The sequence below is a fragment of the Anopheles coustani genome, chromosome X, assembly GCF_943734705.1.
Source record: "Anopheles coustani chromosome X, idAnoCousDA_361_x.2, whole genome shotgun sequence".
In the NCBI taxonomy this organism is placed as follows: domain Eukaryota; kingdom Metazoa; phylum Arthropoda; class Insecta; order Diptera; family Culicidae; genus Anopheles; species Anopheles coustani.
In genome coordinates this window covers 12,554,397-12,570,187 of record NC_071290.1, presented here as the reverse complement: position 1 = coordinate 12,570,187, position 15,791 = coordinate 12,554,397, and the positions used below count along the sequence as shown (strand labels likewise).

General features: G+C 45.9%; 1 protein-coding gene across 1 annotated transcript; it reads right to left on the bottom strand.

Moving 5' to 3' along the window:
* Positions 1-12,061: 12,061 nt before the first annotated feature.
* LOC131269303 (zinc finger protein 676-like) lies at positions 12,062-15,563 on the bottom strand. Its single transcript, XM_058271653.1, has 5 exons — positions 15,426-15,563; positions 15,185-15,337; positions 14,254-15,122; positions 13,418-14,176; positions 12,062-13,340 (listed from the first exon to the last, which is right to left on the bottom strand). Exons 2-5 carry the CDS (start codon positions 15,326-15,328, stop codon positions 12,989-12,991), a joined length of 2,124 nt encoding a protein of 707 aa, XP_058127636.1. The 5' UTR covers positions 15,329-15,337; positions 15,426-15,563; the 3' UTR covers positions 12,062-12,988.
* Between the last annotated feature and the right edge of the window lie 228 nt (positions 15,564-15,791).

Sequence of the window (15,791 nt, the reverse complement as noted above, 5' to 3'; positions counted from 1 at the left end):
CTGCAATGTCGTAAATTAATCGAACAGCTAGCACTCACACACACACACTCGTTTGGACCTGTGCTACGTGAGATGCTGCGTCAAATTACACGAGATTGGGAAACGTTTCTTTCGTGGTTCGATTTCCAATCTCGTCTTCCGTACGGTTTTTGTTTGGCAAACATTAAAAAGTTGCTTAGGACACTCCAACATCTCCACCTCGTAATCGGGCATCCATCTTTTCCAGCTCCCAATTTTCGCCCGACTGTCACTAACTAAACACACACAACACGCACACAAAACTACACGCTGTTGTGCAAATTAGTTCCACCGATTTAGTAGACAGAGGAGGCAGATGACAGACACAAAAGTTGAGATGAGCTAACTCCTAAGCGACGCTTAGCGACAGATGCTCCATAAACAGCGGTGCAGAACCGCCGACGAGCTGCTGTGGGATGCTGGAGCGCAGATGGAGGTTCGGTACGGTTTGCGGTTTGCATACCTGCTCCAAGGTCGTCCGGTGGCAAGGCTTCACCGACCAGCCTACACCGACGTTGGTTGGTTCCAGTGAACGCCCGCCTGCGTCGTCCTACAACGTGGTGGAACGTGCCCGAGAAAGCGTGTTAGGGTGTCAGCGGGCAAATGTCACCCATCCCCGTTGGAGATACTCGAGAAGAGGCATCAGAGCAATCCAACTCTTAGATGAGGATTATTCCTAATTTGCCACAGAATTAAATCAGGAGCATGCCAGAAACTGGTAGACTAAATATCTTTGACATTATGTTTAGTCAAAGTTCCCGAAACTGCAATTGCGAATATTTGGTTTCTGTGAGACATGTTTAGTCAACTAAGAGACATCAGAGCAATCCTCACCTAAGAGGCCTATTCCAACTTTGCCACAGAATTAAATCAGGAGCATTCTAAATACTTGTAGATGGAATATTGATACCGATATTGATGTTTTGCAAATATTTGATATCTTTGACATCACGTTTAGTCAAAGTTCCCGAAACTGCAGTTGCGAATATTTGGATTCTCTGAGACATGTGTAGTCAAAATTCCAGGGACCGCAAATTTTCTGATGAAAATGTTCACCAAGAATTAAAGATTTAAATAAACTAGTATATACTTAAGTGGACTTCAGGGTGGAGCCTACTCTGCAAAACCACCCACAATCAAGATCGCGTAAGGGTGCTTATAATTCACATCAACCTTCATCGGGAGGGGTTTTGCACATCCGCTCATGTAAACTCCTGCTAAAAACAACAATTTGACAGCACTCCTGGGTGTATGTGACTACATATTTGTGTTTGATAAACATTCATAAAAGTACAAGTGCTGTTGAGGTCCTACTCCTAAAAATTGTGATTGAATCACCCGTTTCGACGCTGTTGCGAAAGCCATACAACCACTCCTGGTATGGAATGCCATCCATAAGATCTCTCTCTCTCTCTCTCTCTCTCTCTCTCTCTCTCTGTCTCTTCCCTCCCACTTCTCGCTGTCGTACGCTGCATAAATTATAGCGAATAGGTCCGCGTTCCAGGCGGCGGCGCGGTCCGAAATTCAAATGTCATAGGTTATCAGGCGGAGATCATCATTTAAAGCATCACTGCGAGCGACCTTGGATGACGCCGCGCTGAAGAGTGCTTTGCAACTGGTTGTCCCACCCCACACACACACACACACACACACTGCGTGGTGTGCCACGGCCTGGCAACTTTGTAGTCCAGCCTGTCCAGCAAATTCCTTTCGACATGGCGAAATATTTTCCTCCTTCCTCCAATCGGGTTCAAGTACGATCAGGTTTTTGCTAGTCCACAGCTAGTCATCAGACTTGTGTATGCCAATTACCAGCTTCCTCCGGTCTGGTGGTGCTGGTACCGTTTGTACCGCGGGTGAAGATGGAAATGAGGATACCGGAAAGTGAAAAGCTTTCCGCTTTTCCGAATTCAGCGCCATACCTCGCTGGGGCTAGTTTTCTTTTCTTGCCTTTTTTCTTTGATGACCACGAAAGCAGCGTCGATCGTAGGCATCGAAGTTGAAACCCGCTAGGCAAAAGCGTTCCAATGCAACGCACGTACGTATGTGAAGCGTTGGCAAAACTTCGTTGGAGCTGTGACAAGGTGGCCGGACGGTAAACTTCATGTAAATTAGCCTATAAGCCGTATGCACCACGTCGGAATCCGCGATACTTTGTTGATTCGTTTGCAAAATTGCCAATCAGTAAAGGAAGTTTAGGCAGCAACGAGCTTGCAGGATCGTTGTAGGACAATTTTGGAGCATATAGACAACATCGATGCCACGCATGAGGCCGCTTTTCGGTAGCGCTCAGCAGCCTATAACCTTTCGAAACGAACCAAAAGTGAAAAACATGGAGGGCAAATCGTGTCGGATAGATCGGTTTTGTTCCCTACTTCCATCGCCCATCGCTGGCTCTAGCTACATATTATATTGCTCGAGCCATTGCTTCCTCAAAAGACGTACCGTCTCTCTCTCGTATAGCGCTTCTGATGTTGGCATTTAGACCAGCGAAACGTGTTCTGCACAAACAGCACTAGTTCCGCTGGTCCGCATTGGACGCTTGAATGCGAAAAGGAAGCCTGCACGAGAAATTCGTGAGCAGGAGAAACTCCGTGCTCCTATGCGGTTATGCTTCGTTGGCTTGGGTCTCCTTCAAATCAAATATCTTTTTCTTGGCTCAAATCTCACTTGGTGCTGTACTTATGAGCACTTGATATGCTAAAAAGAGCTTAAGTATTCGGTTATAGCATCTTTCTGATACGTGACGCCATAGGATTGTTGCAATATTCCATGACCTATTCCTTTCCAAAGACATATGACCGCGGGAATGAGGTCTCTTACAGTGCAAAACAGTGTAAACAAATCCATTTCAACCTAGCAACATCAGCAGAGGTTGATCGGCTCTACCTTCGCCCGAGTCTAGCCGCCCGTTGCAACCACCATCCGCCCGTCACCCCGGATTCCGGATTTGCTCCTAAAAGCTGACCACGAACGTACGTTCCGATTCCCTCGCGCTCCATCTCTGTCGTGCCGCATTCTCGCTGGATTAGTTTTGATAACTTCCCAGCCCGCTGCAGGCGAGTGGAGTATGCCCGCTACTCCGACAGCTCCGGGGCATAAATAGCACACTCGGTAGAAAGGGAAATTTACATTATATCCCTTTGTATGTAGTGGATACACGGCGAACCAACCATGGCACCAGACATGGCAGCGCAATGTCGACTAGAACGGGGAAATGGATACTGGCAGTGTGGTGACGAAGTGAAGGTTAAATAGGAGCTGAAACCAGCACTAGGAGCTTACGAGAATGTGAACTAGTGCGATCAAACCTCGCATGCACGCAGAGTGTCCTATCCTGTCGTCCCACTTTACGTCGGAATCTCCGGTTGCACTTTCCTTGGGCGAGTAATGTTCGGTTGATTGTAGTCTGAAGTTGTTGAGACTAGGTTGCGATACGCCACGCCATGGTCTATTTCACGACACCGACGACGTATCCGCTTGCTTACCTTAGCTGTTATTGAGAAGATCGACAAGAAGTAACTTTTCGACAAGGAAGAGCGGAGCAGAAGGCGAGCGATGGGTAATGGACAGGGAGACTACAGTATTGTGAACCAACGAACAATGTTTCGAACCAAAACGAACCAAACGATTGTTTAGCACTCCTACGCAAACACTGTTAGCACTCGGGATAGGATGATCCGAAAGTTCGATCTGCACGGACACACGCAAAGGCTTTGCCCCTCAGTAACTGACACGGTAACACTGGTACGAAGTTCACTACCCGCAGGATGCCCGGAGTTCAGACGGTAGGGGCGTTCTTACCGGTCCCAAAACAACTGTCTTAGCACTGCTCAACACTACAGGTCGCAGATGCGTTTGATGTTTGATTGCGATGTTCGGGAGCGACTAGGCAATGTGGTAGGTACGCAAATGGAAGCCCGCGGACACTTGAGCTTGACACGTTGGCAAGTCTTCACAACGCCACCACCTCCTGTAGACGAGCGGGGGGAGCTCAGAGATATACCGGGGGTAGGCAAACGAATCGTCGGACGGACGGTGGTCTCTGTGCGTGCCTCCACGGCCGTGCTTACCGTGTGTGTATGTGCAGCTGTGACAGCTCTCGAGCTCCTGGTCTGTTGGGGCGGATTTTTGCTCGGTGTACCAAAAGGCAGAAGGCGGCTACTCTTCAGCGCAGTCGTCGGCTTACTGATCGCTGCATCGACCGTGCGGCTGCTACCAACGTCTTCGCTTTGCGAGCTCTCCGGCACTCTGGCGTGGAGATGGCGGCGGTGGTGATGGAGACCGTCCGAAAACCGGTATGCCGCTGCTGCCAGCACTCCGATCGGCAATAGTTCGTGGTCCGAAAAGGGGGTGCAGAACCTGGTATCGACGGCTGCCACCGAGCGGGCGACTGTGGAGTCGGTCGCGTGGGGGATGATGGTGGCGTGGTACCATTAGGGTTTCACTTTCATAGGAGTCCGCGGAGTCGCGCGACTCCACACCAAGAGTTACTCAAGCTTACCGCCCGATGCCCGAAAGCTCCGCTGTAAGCCTCTCTTTGGCTCTCTATTTCTCTCTCGCCTTTCGTTGCGTCCTAGGGTGCTTATTTTCTGTTTTGCTGTCTGCTTTGCGTCTTGAATCGTCTGCGTTTTCTTGCCTTTCCTTCCATTTTTTTTTTCGTTTTTTCATCTCCCCACTCTCACTTTTCATCTCGTCTGTTGTTGCTGCACAAACGCTCGTCATCTCGAAACCTTCTCTTCCACTATGGTTATTCTTGGATCCTTTTTGTTTTTAGCCCCAACGAGATCGGCGATTGGAATGGAAATTGGATCCAGCCAATGGAATGTCTATGAAAACATACGGGAAGAGACGCCTACGCAACTCGCCACCTAAAACATTATTGCACTGTGCATGCTCGCTTTGCTTTGACATCACTTTGCTTCATCTTACACTACCAATTGCTTTGCATTTGTAGCGGTAAATTTGTTCAAATTGATCACTCAAGGTGTAAATGAACGTGCACATAATTTCCAACAAGGCCACCACGCATGTTTTACTGAAAGTAGAGAGACTTTTGAGTAAATCGGTTTCTTCCAGTCTTCTTTCATTTTACCGAAACAGGTTAACATGATAAAGTGACGGTGCAACAGTAGTGCACAAACAGAAACCGCCCTCAAAACAAAAGTAAACTTGTTTTGATATGTTACCCGATGACTACAATAAATTATAAGAAAGAACATATTAATGATGAATAAAACCGTTTTGATTTTTTGTTAGTTTTTGTATACAACAAATTTACACATTTGTTTAATCTTTAAATCGTTATTAAATCCACCGAATTATAAGAAAGAACATATTAATGATGAATAAAACCGTTTTGATTTTTTGTTAGTTTTTATATACAACAAATTTACACATTTGTTTAATCTTTAAATCGTTATTAAATCCACCGAATAGCCCCGTTTTCCATTTAAATCCCGGTTGTGTTTACAAACAGCCCACTCCATGTATGATTACGAATTGGATTCTGTACTTTTCATTTTCCTCACTCGCGTTTTTCATCGCTATTTGCATTGATATTTTCTTGCGCACCTTTGGCAATTCCGTTCCTGATTGTTTCACCTGATTCTCTTTCGTTTCGTTATGTTTTCCTTACTCCCTCAATGTGATGTATGTGTTGTTTTTCTTCATTTCCTCTTCTGCTAAGTAATCACTCTTTGGCATCCAGCATTCGGCCGTCATATGCGATGTGAGCGCTCGTCTCGACCACCTTCCGCGCTTGCCTACTGTTCATTCAATTTCTTTCCCATCCCGGCACCGAACTCATACCCGTCAGTGATGTATCGTTGGGAAGAAAAATCTCTCTATCTATCGGGGTTTTATTATTATAAAACTTTCGGTACAAGCTGCCTTTTGGGCAGAACACTTTTTGATAAGAAAATGCGTTGAACAGGAGAAGAAGAAGGAGAAACAGAGCAAATTTAATCTATAAAAACATAATTCTTCTTTCATATACCAAACACAAACTTTAAAAATATAAACAACAACTTAAAAAAACTCAAAACATGGTCAACAAGAGTCTCGCCCATATGTACTAAATGGTACGAAACGCGTTAATCGTTGTTTTTAACATTTTCCTGGTTTGTTTTGTATGCGTTATGGCAGATTCTTGTGTTTTTCTCACTTCTAGTTTACAAATTGGAATTGTTAAAATAGTTGTGCCATCTAACCATCATTAAAAACATTAAATGTGTCGATGACTGCGGAAAATATCCTTTTTAATATCTCTACAGGACATTCTAATCATGTTTTGCTTTATATGCGTTTGCCTCATGTTTGCAACCGAGTATGCCAATTGAATATGGCGTGTAAAACAGCTGCATTATGCCGGGTTTGTATTTAATAACACGAACTCTTCCTATTGATCGACAGTGAATTATAAATCGGAGGAGAACTATTCGTAATTCTGGGTTTGCATGAAGCGCAAAAGACTGCAAATATTAGTTTTGATATCTATTTTTCGCGTTTCGTCTAGACGTAAGCATTTGTGAGCCGATGCAAATGAAACTGCATTCGGAGATCATCGAAATCTTATGGTATTATCTACAAACATTGTACATAATCGCAATAAACAATGCTTCGCACACTTGCAAATTTTAGCAAATAGATGTATCATTCGCCGACCGAAAAACAAATTTGCTCGTATGTTTACCGTTTGCATAAGTTGCTATGTAAAGCTAGCATAGTACCGGGGCGAAAGTTATGAAAATTTACAAAAATTGGTACTCGAAATCAATGAAAGGAAAACAACTGATTAAGTACGTCACTGGAACGCAACGCAACCGACTACAGAAAGCAGAAGCAAAGAAAAAAAAAGAGAAACCCAATCTAGTGCAAACGATATTTCCAGCTGCAACTGAAGGAGGCTGCCAAGGAACTGGCGTCGCGTGTGAGTGTCGGAGGAAGGAGGGGAATTGTGCGTTGCTGGGGTGTACGGAAGCGTTGCTTCCACGTCCCGGGAACTGGGTCCCGCCGCGCGCCGCCTTTTTTTTCCCTACCGGATTGGGTGAGCAAATATATAATGCGCTTTAACCAATTGGCGTGCGTGTGTTTGGGCATCCCGTGCGCAATGCGCACACACGCACAATTGGCCCCATCGTCGTCGTCGTCGTCGTTAGTGGTGCAATGTTTGCAGAATGGGTAAGGGAAGCTGCGATATGGATGAAATCACCGTTCGGCCTTTGGCATCGGCATTCGGTGCTTCACGTGATAGTATAATGTAAACATTACGGAACTTCACCCGGGGGGGGAGGGTGTGGTGTGTCGGGGAAAGGGAATGGAGGAAACAAGTGTGAGAAAACATTGGATGAGCACGAGCAAACAGTTAACCGGGCGGGAGGGTAGAAGATTGGAAGAAGAAAAAAATAAGTAGACAAATAAATTAGACAAATCAAGGAGGAAAAGGAAAAATATTCCACGCGTGGGGACACGGAACTTACGGAACTTACATCACTCCCTATTTTTTTTTCCTTTTTCTTTGCTGTTTTCTTCTTTCCCGATGAAACACTCCCATTTCTCCCTCGCTTTCACCACCACTGTGGCCTCGGCTTTTGCCATTGCATGACGGATGCAGGATTCTTCGGGAGCTCGTCTTCCGCACCGATCCTGAGATCTCCCCGGTGGGGGGGGGGGGGGGGGGGGACAAAGGGACCAAACCTTTAAGATGAGCCGCACGCTGGATGATTACGATTACATGACATGGCGGGTGGGTTGTGTCGATTGGCGTCGGGGTCAGTTTCAACCCTTTCGCCGGAGGTGCGTTGTAAGAGAAGGGGGGAGGGAGCGGGGGGGGGGGGAGCCACACCCTGGTGCTTGATTTCTTGCCGTTTCATCTTATCTCTATCAGGGCAGGAGAAGAGAAAAAAAAACCGTAATAATGATGATAGGAAGAAGAAAATCTCCAGCCAGCACACCTCCCCCCCAGCCCCTTGTTGTTGTTTGCATAACTTTTCCTTTCTGGTATCATCTTTCTTGCCGCCCGTCTCCCCCATTCCCCCCCCCATACCGACCGACCAGGGAGGCAGCATATACATAATGGGGCAACAACAACAACAACAACGCATTCGGGTGCGTAAACTCGTTTTTGACGCCATAGGAAGGAGGGAGAGAGAGAGCGAGAGGAAGAGTGAGAGAGAGATTATAATTTTTTCTCTTTAAATATCCGTGAACCCGATTTTCTAGTGTTTTCTTCTTTTGTCCCCATCCATTCGTCTTTTCCCACCGAATCTACTCTACGGTGTGCAGGTGTTTTTTTCTTCCCCCCCACCACCCCCCGCGCCGTATGTGTGTGATTTTATAATATTATATTTTTAATTTTCAAATCAACATAACACACACGCCGCGAAGCAAACATTCCTTAAATATTTGTCGTGTTTCCTTGCGGCACAAATCGACACAAATAAAAAACCCGTTGGGGAAGGATGTGGTGGAGGGGGAGGGGGAGGGGAGGGGGGGGGGGGAGGTGTTTCAACCCCACACGTGTACACTCGTTGGGACACATCGACACATATTCCTAAGCGCAACCAACCCGGTCCGTCCCCGGCGAAGCTGCGCCGTGAGCATTTCCAGTTTTCCCTTTTTTGGGAAACCTCGGGGATGTAATATGTGTGGCATATTTTAAACTGGGAGGCAAAACTGCGACTCCATTGTGTAAACAAACGCATGTCGTTATGTAACGCGTGTTCGTATTGTTTTTCCCTCCGTCGTTCGATTGGCGATCGAAAGGCAGGGCGCGGCGGGGCGGCTTTGGGAAAGGGACTCCTCGGGTGCGAGGAAGGGGAGGGTAATCGAGGAATTGTGTTGGCATTTTTCAATGCACCTAAATGTGCAGCCGATCACACCACTTGTCATCGGGAAAATCGGCGCCCCAGTGGGTTACCCCCATTTGCTTGTTGAATAAGACCCTACTGGTGATCATGCTCGGCCCTTGGCGGACTTGGCGGTGTCGGGGGGTGGGTGGCTGGCCGGGCGATAATGAGCCACTTATGCCAACGAAACATAAGCTGCTAATGCGCATCATGTACGAATTTCCCGAGATTGGGGGTGTGTGTGCTATAACCGGAAGAGAACCGGAGGGGGGGAAGAAGGTAGGGCGGAGAGGGGTTTGGCATGTTATCGATGCCCCCGTTTGCTTGGGCGAGTGCGCACCAAAACAGCGACGGATGAGGACATGCCAGCGCCATGTAAGATAAACAAAAGAGACCTCCGCGAGTGGGAGAGGGGAAACGTGGGGGGGGGGGGGGGGGAGTGAAACACGAGGCCAGACATCGGAATGTCCTGCAGCATCCATCAGGGGAGGCCACACTCCACACCCGGCGATGGCGCGCCCCAAGGTTTCGCCATTTTTGCGACACACAAATGGAAGACCCTATTTTCGCATAGTTTCCAGTTTCGTTCGGGCTGCCCCCAAAATTATAAACCGACGTCGATGTCCGCGAGGCTAGATGACCCGTTTAATCTTCACAGCAACATTATGTAAATCATCACCAACGTCAAGCGTACGCCCCGGGGGGTGCCGATGGAGAGGGAGGGGCAAGGGGAGAGAGTTGGATAGAGTACAGCGCAGACAAAGTGGACCTAAGCTAAACGATCGACCGAGAGTCGTACTGATAGCGCCAACACTGTGACACTGTGTGCCTGTTCCGCGAGTTGCTTTCGTTTGTGGTGGAAAATGAAATTCTACTTCGTTGCGCCATTTTTTGCTTTGTTTAAAAAGTCGTAACTTGTTGCAATATGTTGAAACTATTTTGTGGAAGGAAAACAGTTCCCCAAGCATGCCCAGCTATAGTTTACTACACAACTAATATGATTGCGATGCTAACATCGTACTAACACGATAGCAACTAGGTAATATTTATACATTACATTGACAAGTTCATGTCCACTATAAGAAACATTTTTGGCAGCTGATTTTCAGCTTACTGAAGACGTTGCCCTTTCAATGCCCCTTTGTTTTTATTCGGTTGCCATTTTTATTTTATGTTACTGTTTATATTTTTAGTTTTAAATCTGTCAGGCTCAAGTGCAGGTGCAACTAGTTTTCTCCCAAAATGCGAACCACAAAAGCACGGAACGGACTGCAGAAAAAACACAACAAGTGTAAAAAACAAGTAAAACAAGCCGCGTTGGTCAAACTAAGAACGCGTAAGTGATATGATAAACTACTGAGCGGGAAATCAGCACCAAAATCATGAAGGATGAAACATAAATCAAATTTGATTATGCAAGACCCTGCCGGCGATCAGTTCTACAAAGTTCGGGCTGAGAAAATGATTGAAGATGGCGAGAAATTGATTTTCAACGAAACAATCGGTATCCATTTGTGACAACCGATACCGGATGTTAACGAACCGGAAGAATACGATAATGTGGTAAGAAGGCGACGTAGTGGAATCCGAACTGTTCATAGACCGAACTCATAGAAACTATTTGAGTCCCGACAAAGTCATTTTAAAGACAACATGTCTAGACAGTGTTCCCTAGATTCCATAAAATAAATTTAAAAAGACTGGAGAAAAGTATCCAAAATCCTCAGCAAGCAGTCTGTGCTCAAGCTAATGCATCTCGAAATGTTGTAGCAATTAATAAATGACAGCACAGCTTTGCTCAAACACCAAGTTCGAATGGTTATTTACAAATCATGCTTAGACAGACTGGTGCACCCAATATGATCTTGGTTTACTTAAAAAGGCCATAAGTGATTTTTACTCGTTACACAACATTACAAAATGATAAACCAAAGGAAATATCATGAGGAAAAATGTTACCTGCCTCTTGATAATTCATTTGTCCTCAGCCAGCCGTAACATAGGGCTGGAATAAAATAAAACAAGTGAAACAAACCAACGCGCAAATGAAGAAACAGTGAACAGATAAACGTGCGATACCATCGTCGCATTTCATCATGTGACTTAGACGGGAAATCGACCACAAAATGAATCTCTTCGTCGTGTAAATTTCGTATCGTGTTTGACTCATCGGAAGGCCAAGCTTTCTACGGTAGATGGACGCCTGTTTTTTCGGGGCACCATGTTTCCAAACCCCGCGCCCTTAAAACCCACCCAGCGACAATCGATCGATCGACGACTGGAGTGAAGCGTCTAATCAAGCGTGGTTGGGGTCGGACTTCGCTAAGAGGGGCGCGGTTCCGGTGGGATGGTGGGTTCCGAAAACTTTCGCGAGATGGATCGACTGGATTGCATTGCGACGTGACGCGGTTACAGAGTGGCAAGTGACAAGCGAACGACCATCGAGAAAGACGGAACGAAAAATGCAAACGAACACGGAGCACGAACAATATACGCACGCATGCATGGTCGGGGTAATCCGGGATGCACACAGGTGGTCCACCCTCTCCGCAGACACCACAGTGTAACCTTTGGCATCCGCTTTGGAAGAGGAATCGCTTGTGACCAAAGGGTCACAAAACACGATGTGCTTGGATACGTCGTGACTGTCAGCTTTGTTTATCCGTGGCTCACGACGCCTTACACCTCTTGATGCTCTGGAATGGAGAAACCATTTCAAGATCAATTGAACACCACATCCTGCTTCTTAAGCTGTTCTTTACGCTCTCCCGTGTAATCGTTTTGGAAGAGGATACCTTTGGGTTAAAATTAGACATTCGTTTCATTTTAACCCATCCTCCCACGGCAACACAACCAAAGGGGTTGCCATCTGCAACCGTGCGTCCACAAAAGGAAAAACCAGGAACGGAGTTCGCGTTCTCTTGTGAACAAAAGCTACCGAGATCGACGAAGCGGAAGAACGAAAAGTGTGGGTCGACCGGTTAGCTGTTGGGCAACACAGGTCTACCGTACAGAATATTTATGAGAAGAGACTCATCAACAGCGCGGGGTTAAAACCCACCTTCCACCAAAGTTTTGGTTTCCATTTAGTTTAATTCTTCGGTATGCGATTCAGATATAATAAGAACAGAACGTTCTAGACACTTTTACTTTCGTTTTATTTGATTTAAATTACATAGCGTATTTTATTTAATAATTGCAAAGAAAGATTTTTATTTAAATTGCACTGTTTTCTTAAATGATATAATACCTGAATGCGTCTTGCAACGTTGGCTTCAATTAAATTGTTTACAAATTACAACCTACTTTATTTTAAATAACAAATTATACGTGAAATGTGCTTAAATAACATTGTTTGCGTGTAACCGCTCTTAATATTACTGTTTATTAGCTTATTTAGTTTTACATGTGGCGAAGAAGAATGAAGAATGGGATAACGAATAGGTAGGTCTAAACTAAGGTGGAAGGTTGGCCAGTAAGGAAGGGGTACGGTAATACGAAACAGTTTGACGAGTTTCAGTTCAAACCGCTCGCCGGTTGTAGTTCCAATTAAGAAAGCAATTTGAAGTCATGTTAAACTATATGTGAATTTCATAACATCGAAGAAATACACAAGAATAATACAACGGAATGACCGCAAATGGTGACGTCATACCTTGTATGGTTTTCTCCGGAAAGTGCAGAAATGAAATGCTAAAAAAGATTCAATAGTTCGCAGAGCGTGTTAGCTGGTTAAGGTCCGTTGAATGAGTTAGGGTTTCGAACGGTTTCTGAGTTAGTGGTCAGAAAAAAGTATTAAAAAAATTCTATGTCCATATTTACATTATTAACATTAATATTATTACATGATGTACACAAACAAATAGATCCGTATCTGAGAAATGCCTTTAACTTTTTGATAATTCCCATAGAATACCGTTTTATAAAGCTAGTAACGTAAAACGTGAACTGGATTTTGTGGGAGATTCCGACAGAGTTTGGATTCTTGATAAAATTTCATATTATTACCATTACATAGATATTGCCCGGCAGAAAAATGGTTAGTTTGTATCATTGGACGTAAAATGCTAGTTGCATGAACTTACAGCCGATCGTAGCTTGAGTAGGACGCTCCTCCGTTTTTATCGCTCGCCAAAGCGCTTCTGTACACCGGCGGCCCACTCCTCCGGGTGGCCGGCTTTTTTGTGCTTGTACATGTTTGAGCCGCAGGCGAATGTCCGCGGGCACCAGGGGCACTTATAGAGCACGGTCCCAGTGTGAGTGGCCTCGTGTTCACGCAGTCGTAGAGCCGTTTTGAAGCGCTTCTCGCAGAACGAGCAGGCATGCTCCGGGCGATCCGCGTGGTGCAGATGAATGTGGGCCCGCAGCGCGACCGAGTTCTTCGACTCTTTGCCACAGAATGGACATTTCACCGGACCGGCGTTCATGTGGCACCGTACTCGATGTTGTTGGTAGGACTTTTTGTTTCGCAACCTGTTGGACACCACGTTCGGAAAAACAAGGAGTGTATATAAGTTACCGAGCGAATGTGAGCACTCAAAACTACTCACCATCGTTTGCACCGTTCACACTGGTGCTTAAGTTCCGTTTTTCCTTCGGCACTGTGCGTCGGAACATGCTTATCTAGCATCGAACGACTATCGAAACCTTTCGCACAGATCTCACATATCCAGTTGGCCACTTCCCCGTGATACGTTTGCCGATGGCAGCGTAATGCGGCCGGTGTCGCAAACGATCGGTTGCACTCCTCGCAGAAATTCAGCTTTTGGTGCTTTGCCAGATGAAAGGAGAGATGCTTCTTCAATAGATAGTCCTTGACAAACGTTTCTCCGCAAACGTCACAGCAGAAGGGTCGCTCGGCGGCCGGTGTATGAATGCGCCACTGATGATTCTGCAGGCTGCGACTGTTGACGTACCGCTTGCTGCACACCTTGCACCGGAAGCGATCAGGATCCTCGTGTAACTGGGCGTGCTCGTACAACCGCACCCGGTTTGTGTACGGCTGATCGCAGCAAACCACCTTGACCGAGCGCAAACCGTGCTCTTCGGATACGTGCTGCTTCAAATCAGCGAACCCAGATGCGACGAACTGGCAAACGTCACAGTACAGCGTGCAGTAGCGCTCGATAAGTTCGTTTTGCTTGGCCATTTCTTCGGCCGTAAGACGCATCCGGTATTCTGTTGTTATCAAGAGCTCTTCCATCTGATTTTCCGTCCCTGTGGTGTTCGTACTTTGTGCAGTATCAGCGTTTTCTACCGTTGGATGATGCAAAGATTTATGTTTATGCATTGCTACAATGCTAGGGAAGCTGTTGAAAAGAAAACACTAGATTTAAAATGGTTCTTTCTGACATCCAACTGGATAACGATGTACAATTATACTCACAATGTGTTACAATCACTACAAACGATGTTCCTTTGCTCCACGTTTTTGTGCCAGTCCTCGTGCGAAGCGAGCAGTATCTCGGTCGCGAATCCTTTGCTACACTTCTCACACCGAAACTGCTTCTCCGAGTCGTCGAGATGTACGAGGTTGTTATGTTCGTTTAAGGATTCCTCCTTGCGGAATTTTATACGACACCGATGGCAGTGGTACACTGTAACCTTGCCGTGCGTTCGCATATGCGCCCTAAGCGATCTTCTTCGGGCATACTTTCGGTTGCAGCACACGGCGTACCCGGGCGTGCCGTGCGCTTCTCGAAAGTGTCGCATCAGTTTGGCAAACCGCATGTACGGCTGCTCAGCAGCTTTCGGTTTTGCCGTACTATCTTTATTTCGGACACACACATGACACTGCGCCTCGAGAACCCCCTGTATGCACCGGCATAATGTCAAGCCTTCGCCCGGTAGCCAAGTTTTCATTTCCTCGCTTCCGGTAGATCGTGTTGTGCGTTTCGCGACCGCAGTCCTGTTTGATCTTGTCCGTTTGGCTAGCGAAAGCGTAGATTCCGATTCCGATTCTTCTTCGGATGCGGATAGTCCTGGGCTATCGCTGAGCGTATCCTGCTGGTTGTCACTTTCCGAATGGTTTTCTTTCACGAACACCTCGTTCAATTTTTCCAAGGTTCCACACTCCCAGTCTGGCGGGTCTAAGTCAGTCAAATGGTTAGGATCGTTTGTTTGTAACGAATCTTCTTGTTTGACTGCTTCTAGCTTCACGGAATGCGCCAGTTCGATTTCTTTATAAAACATATGAAACGATTCCGTTGCTCGCCAGCAGGGAATGCAAATGCACCGACCATCGTAGTAAGTGTCCTAGGTTATAAAAAAGACAATATCAGAAAACCTGGAGTATACTTGTAAAGATTGTACCTTACTGTAAACCAAAAATGTTTGCGAATGACATCGAAGACCACGAATCCCGACCCTGCTGTCTGGCTTACCAGCAATCGATTCGAACATTCCAACTGGCAAAGCAAACATTGTTTTAATCGCGTTGACTCATCTAGAAGGTCAAACATATCTCCGACCTAAAAGAACGGAAACAATATTAGCCTAATAAACCAACTGTGTAATGGAGCTCCCTCAACGCGGTATGGGATACATGAATCAATCTACCTGATGTTTACTCCTTCTCGGAGTATTTGATGCAGGGTATGTACGAGCACACAAATCCGTTAACTTCCTATGGATGATACTTTTAGCAAAATAGGCTTAGCATGATCAGCCATACATCCAATTACCGTTTGCTTTTCGCTTACGGATAACTGTTGTGTGTACAAAAATTGTCAACAAACTATCGGTAAACGTCAAGGTTTATACTACGTCAATATGGAACTGTTATGTTTGTACCTTGGTCACTGCGTTTCGGCCTCGTTTACATTTGACAGAAGTATAGTATAGCAAGGCTAGAAATGCTATATAAATTGCACGGAACAACAACAAAAAGGGAAATGAAAACGAATTATTGCTGCCGAGTAGTCT

Bases quoted from the DNA above. Each gene is read 5' to 3' on its own strand.
- LOC131269303 (XM_058271653.1), bottom strand. From the start codon at position 15,328: ATGTTTGACCTTCTAGATGAGTCAACGCGATTAAAACAATGTTTGCTT. The intron at 14,177-14,253 runs GTGAGTATAATT...TCTTTTCAACAG, and splicing joins TGTAGTGATTGTAACACATT to CTTCCCTAGCATTGTAGCAA. The intron at 13,341-13,417 runs GTGAGTAGTTTT...GGTGTCCAACAG, and splicing joins TGTGAACGGTGCAAACGATG to GTTGCGAAACAAAAAGTCCT.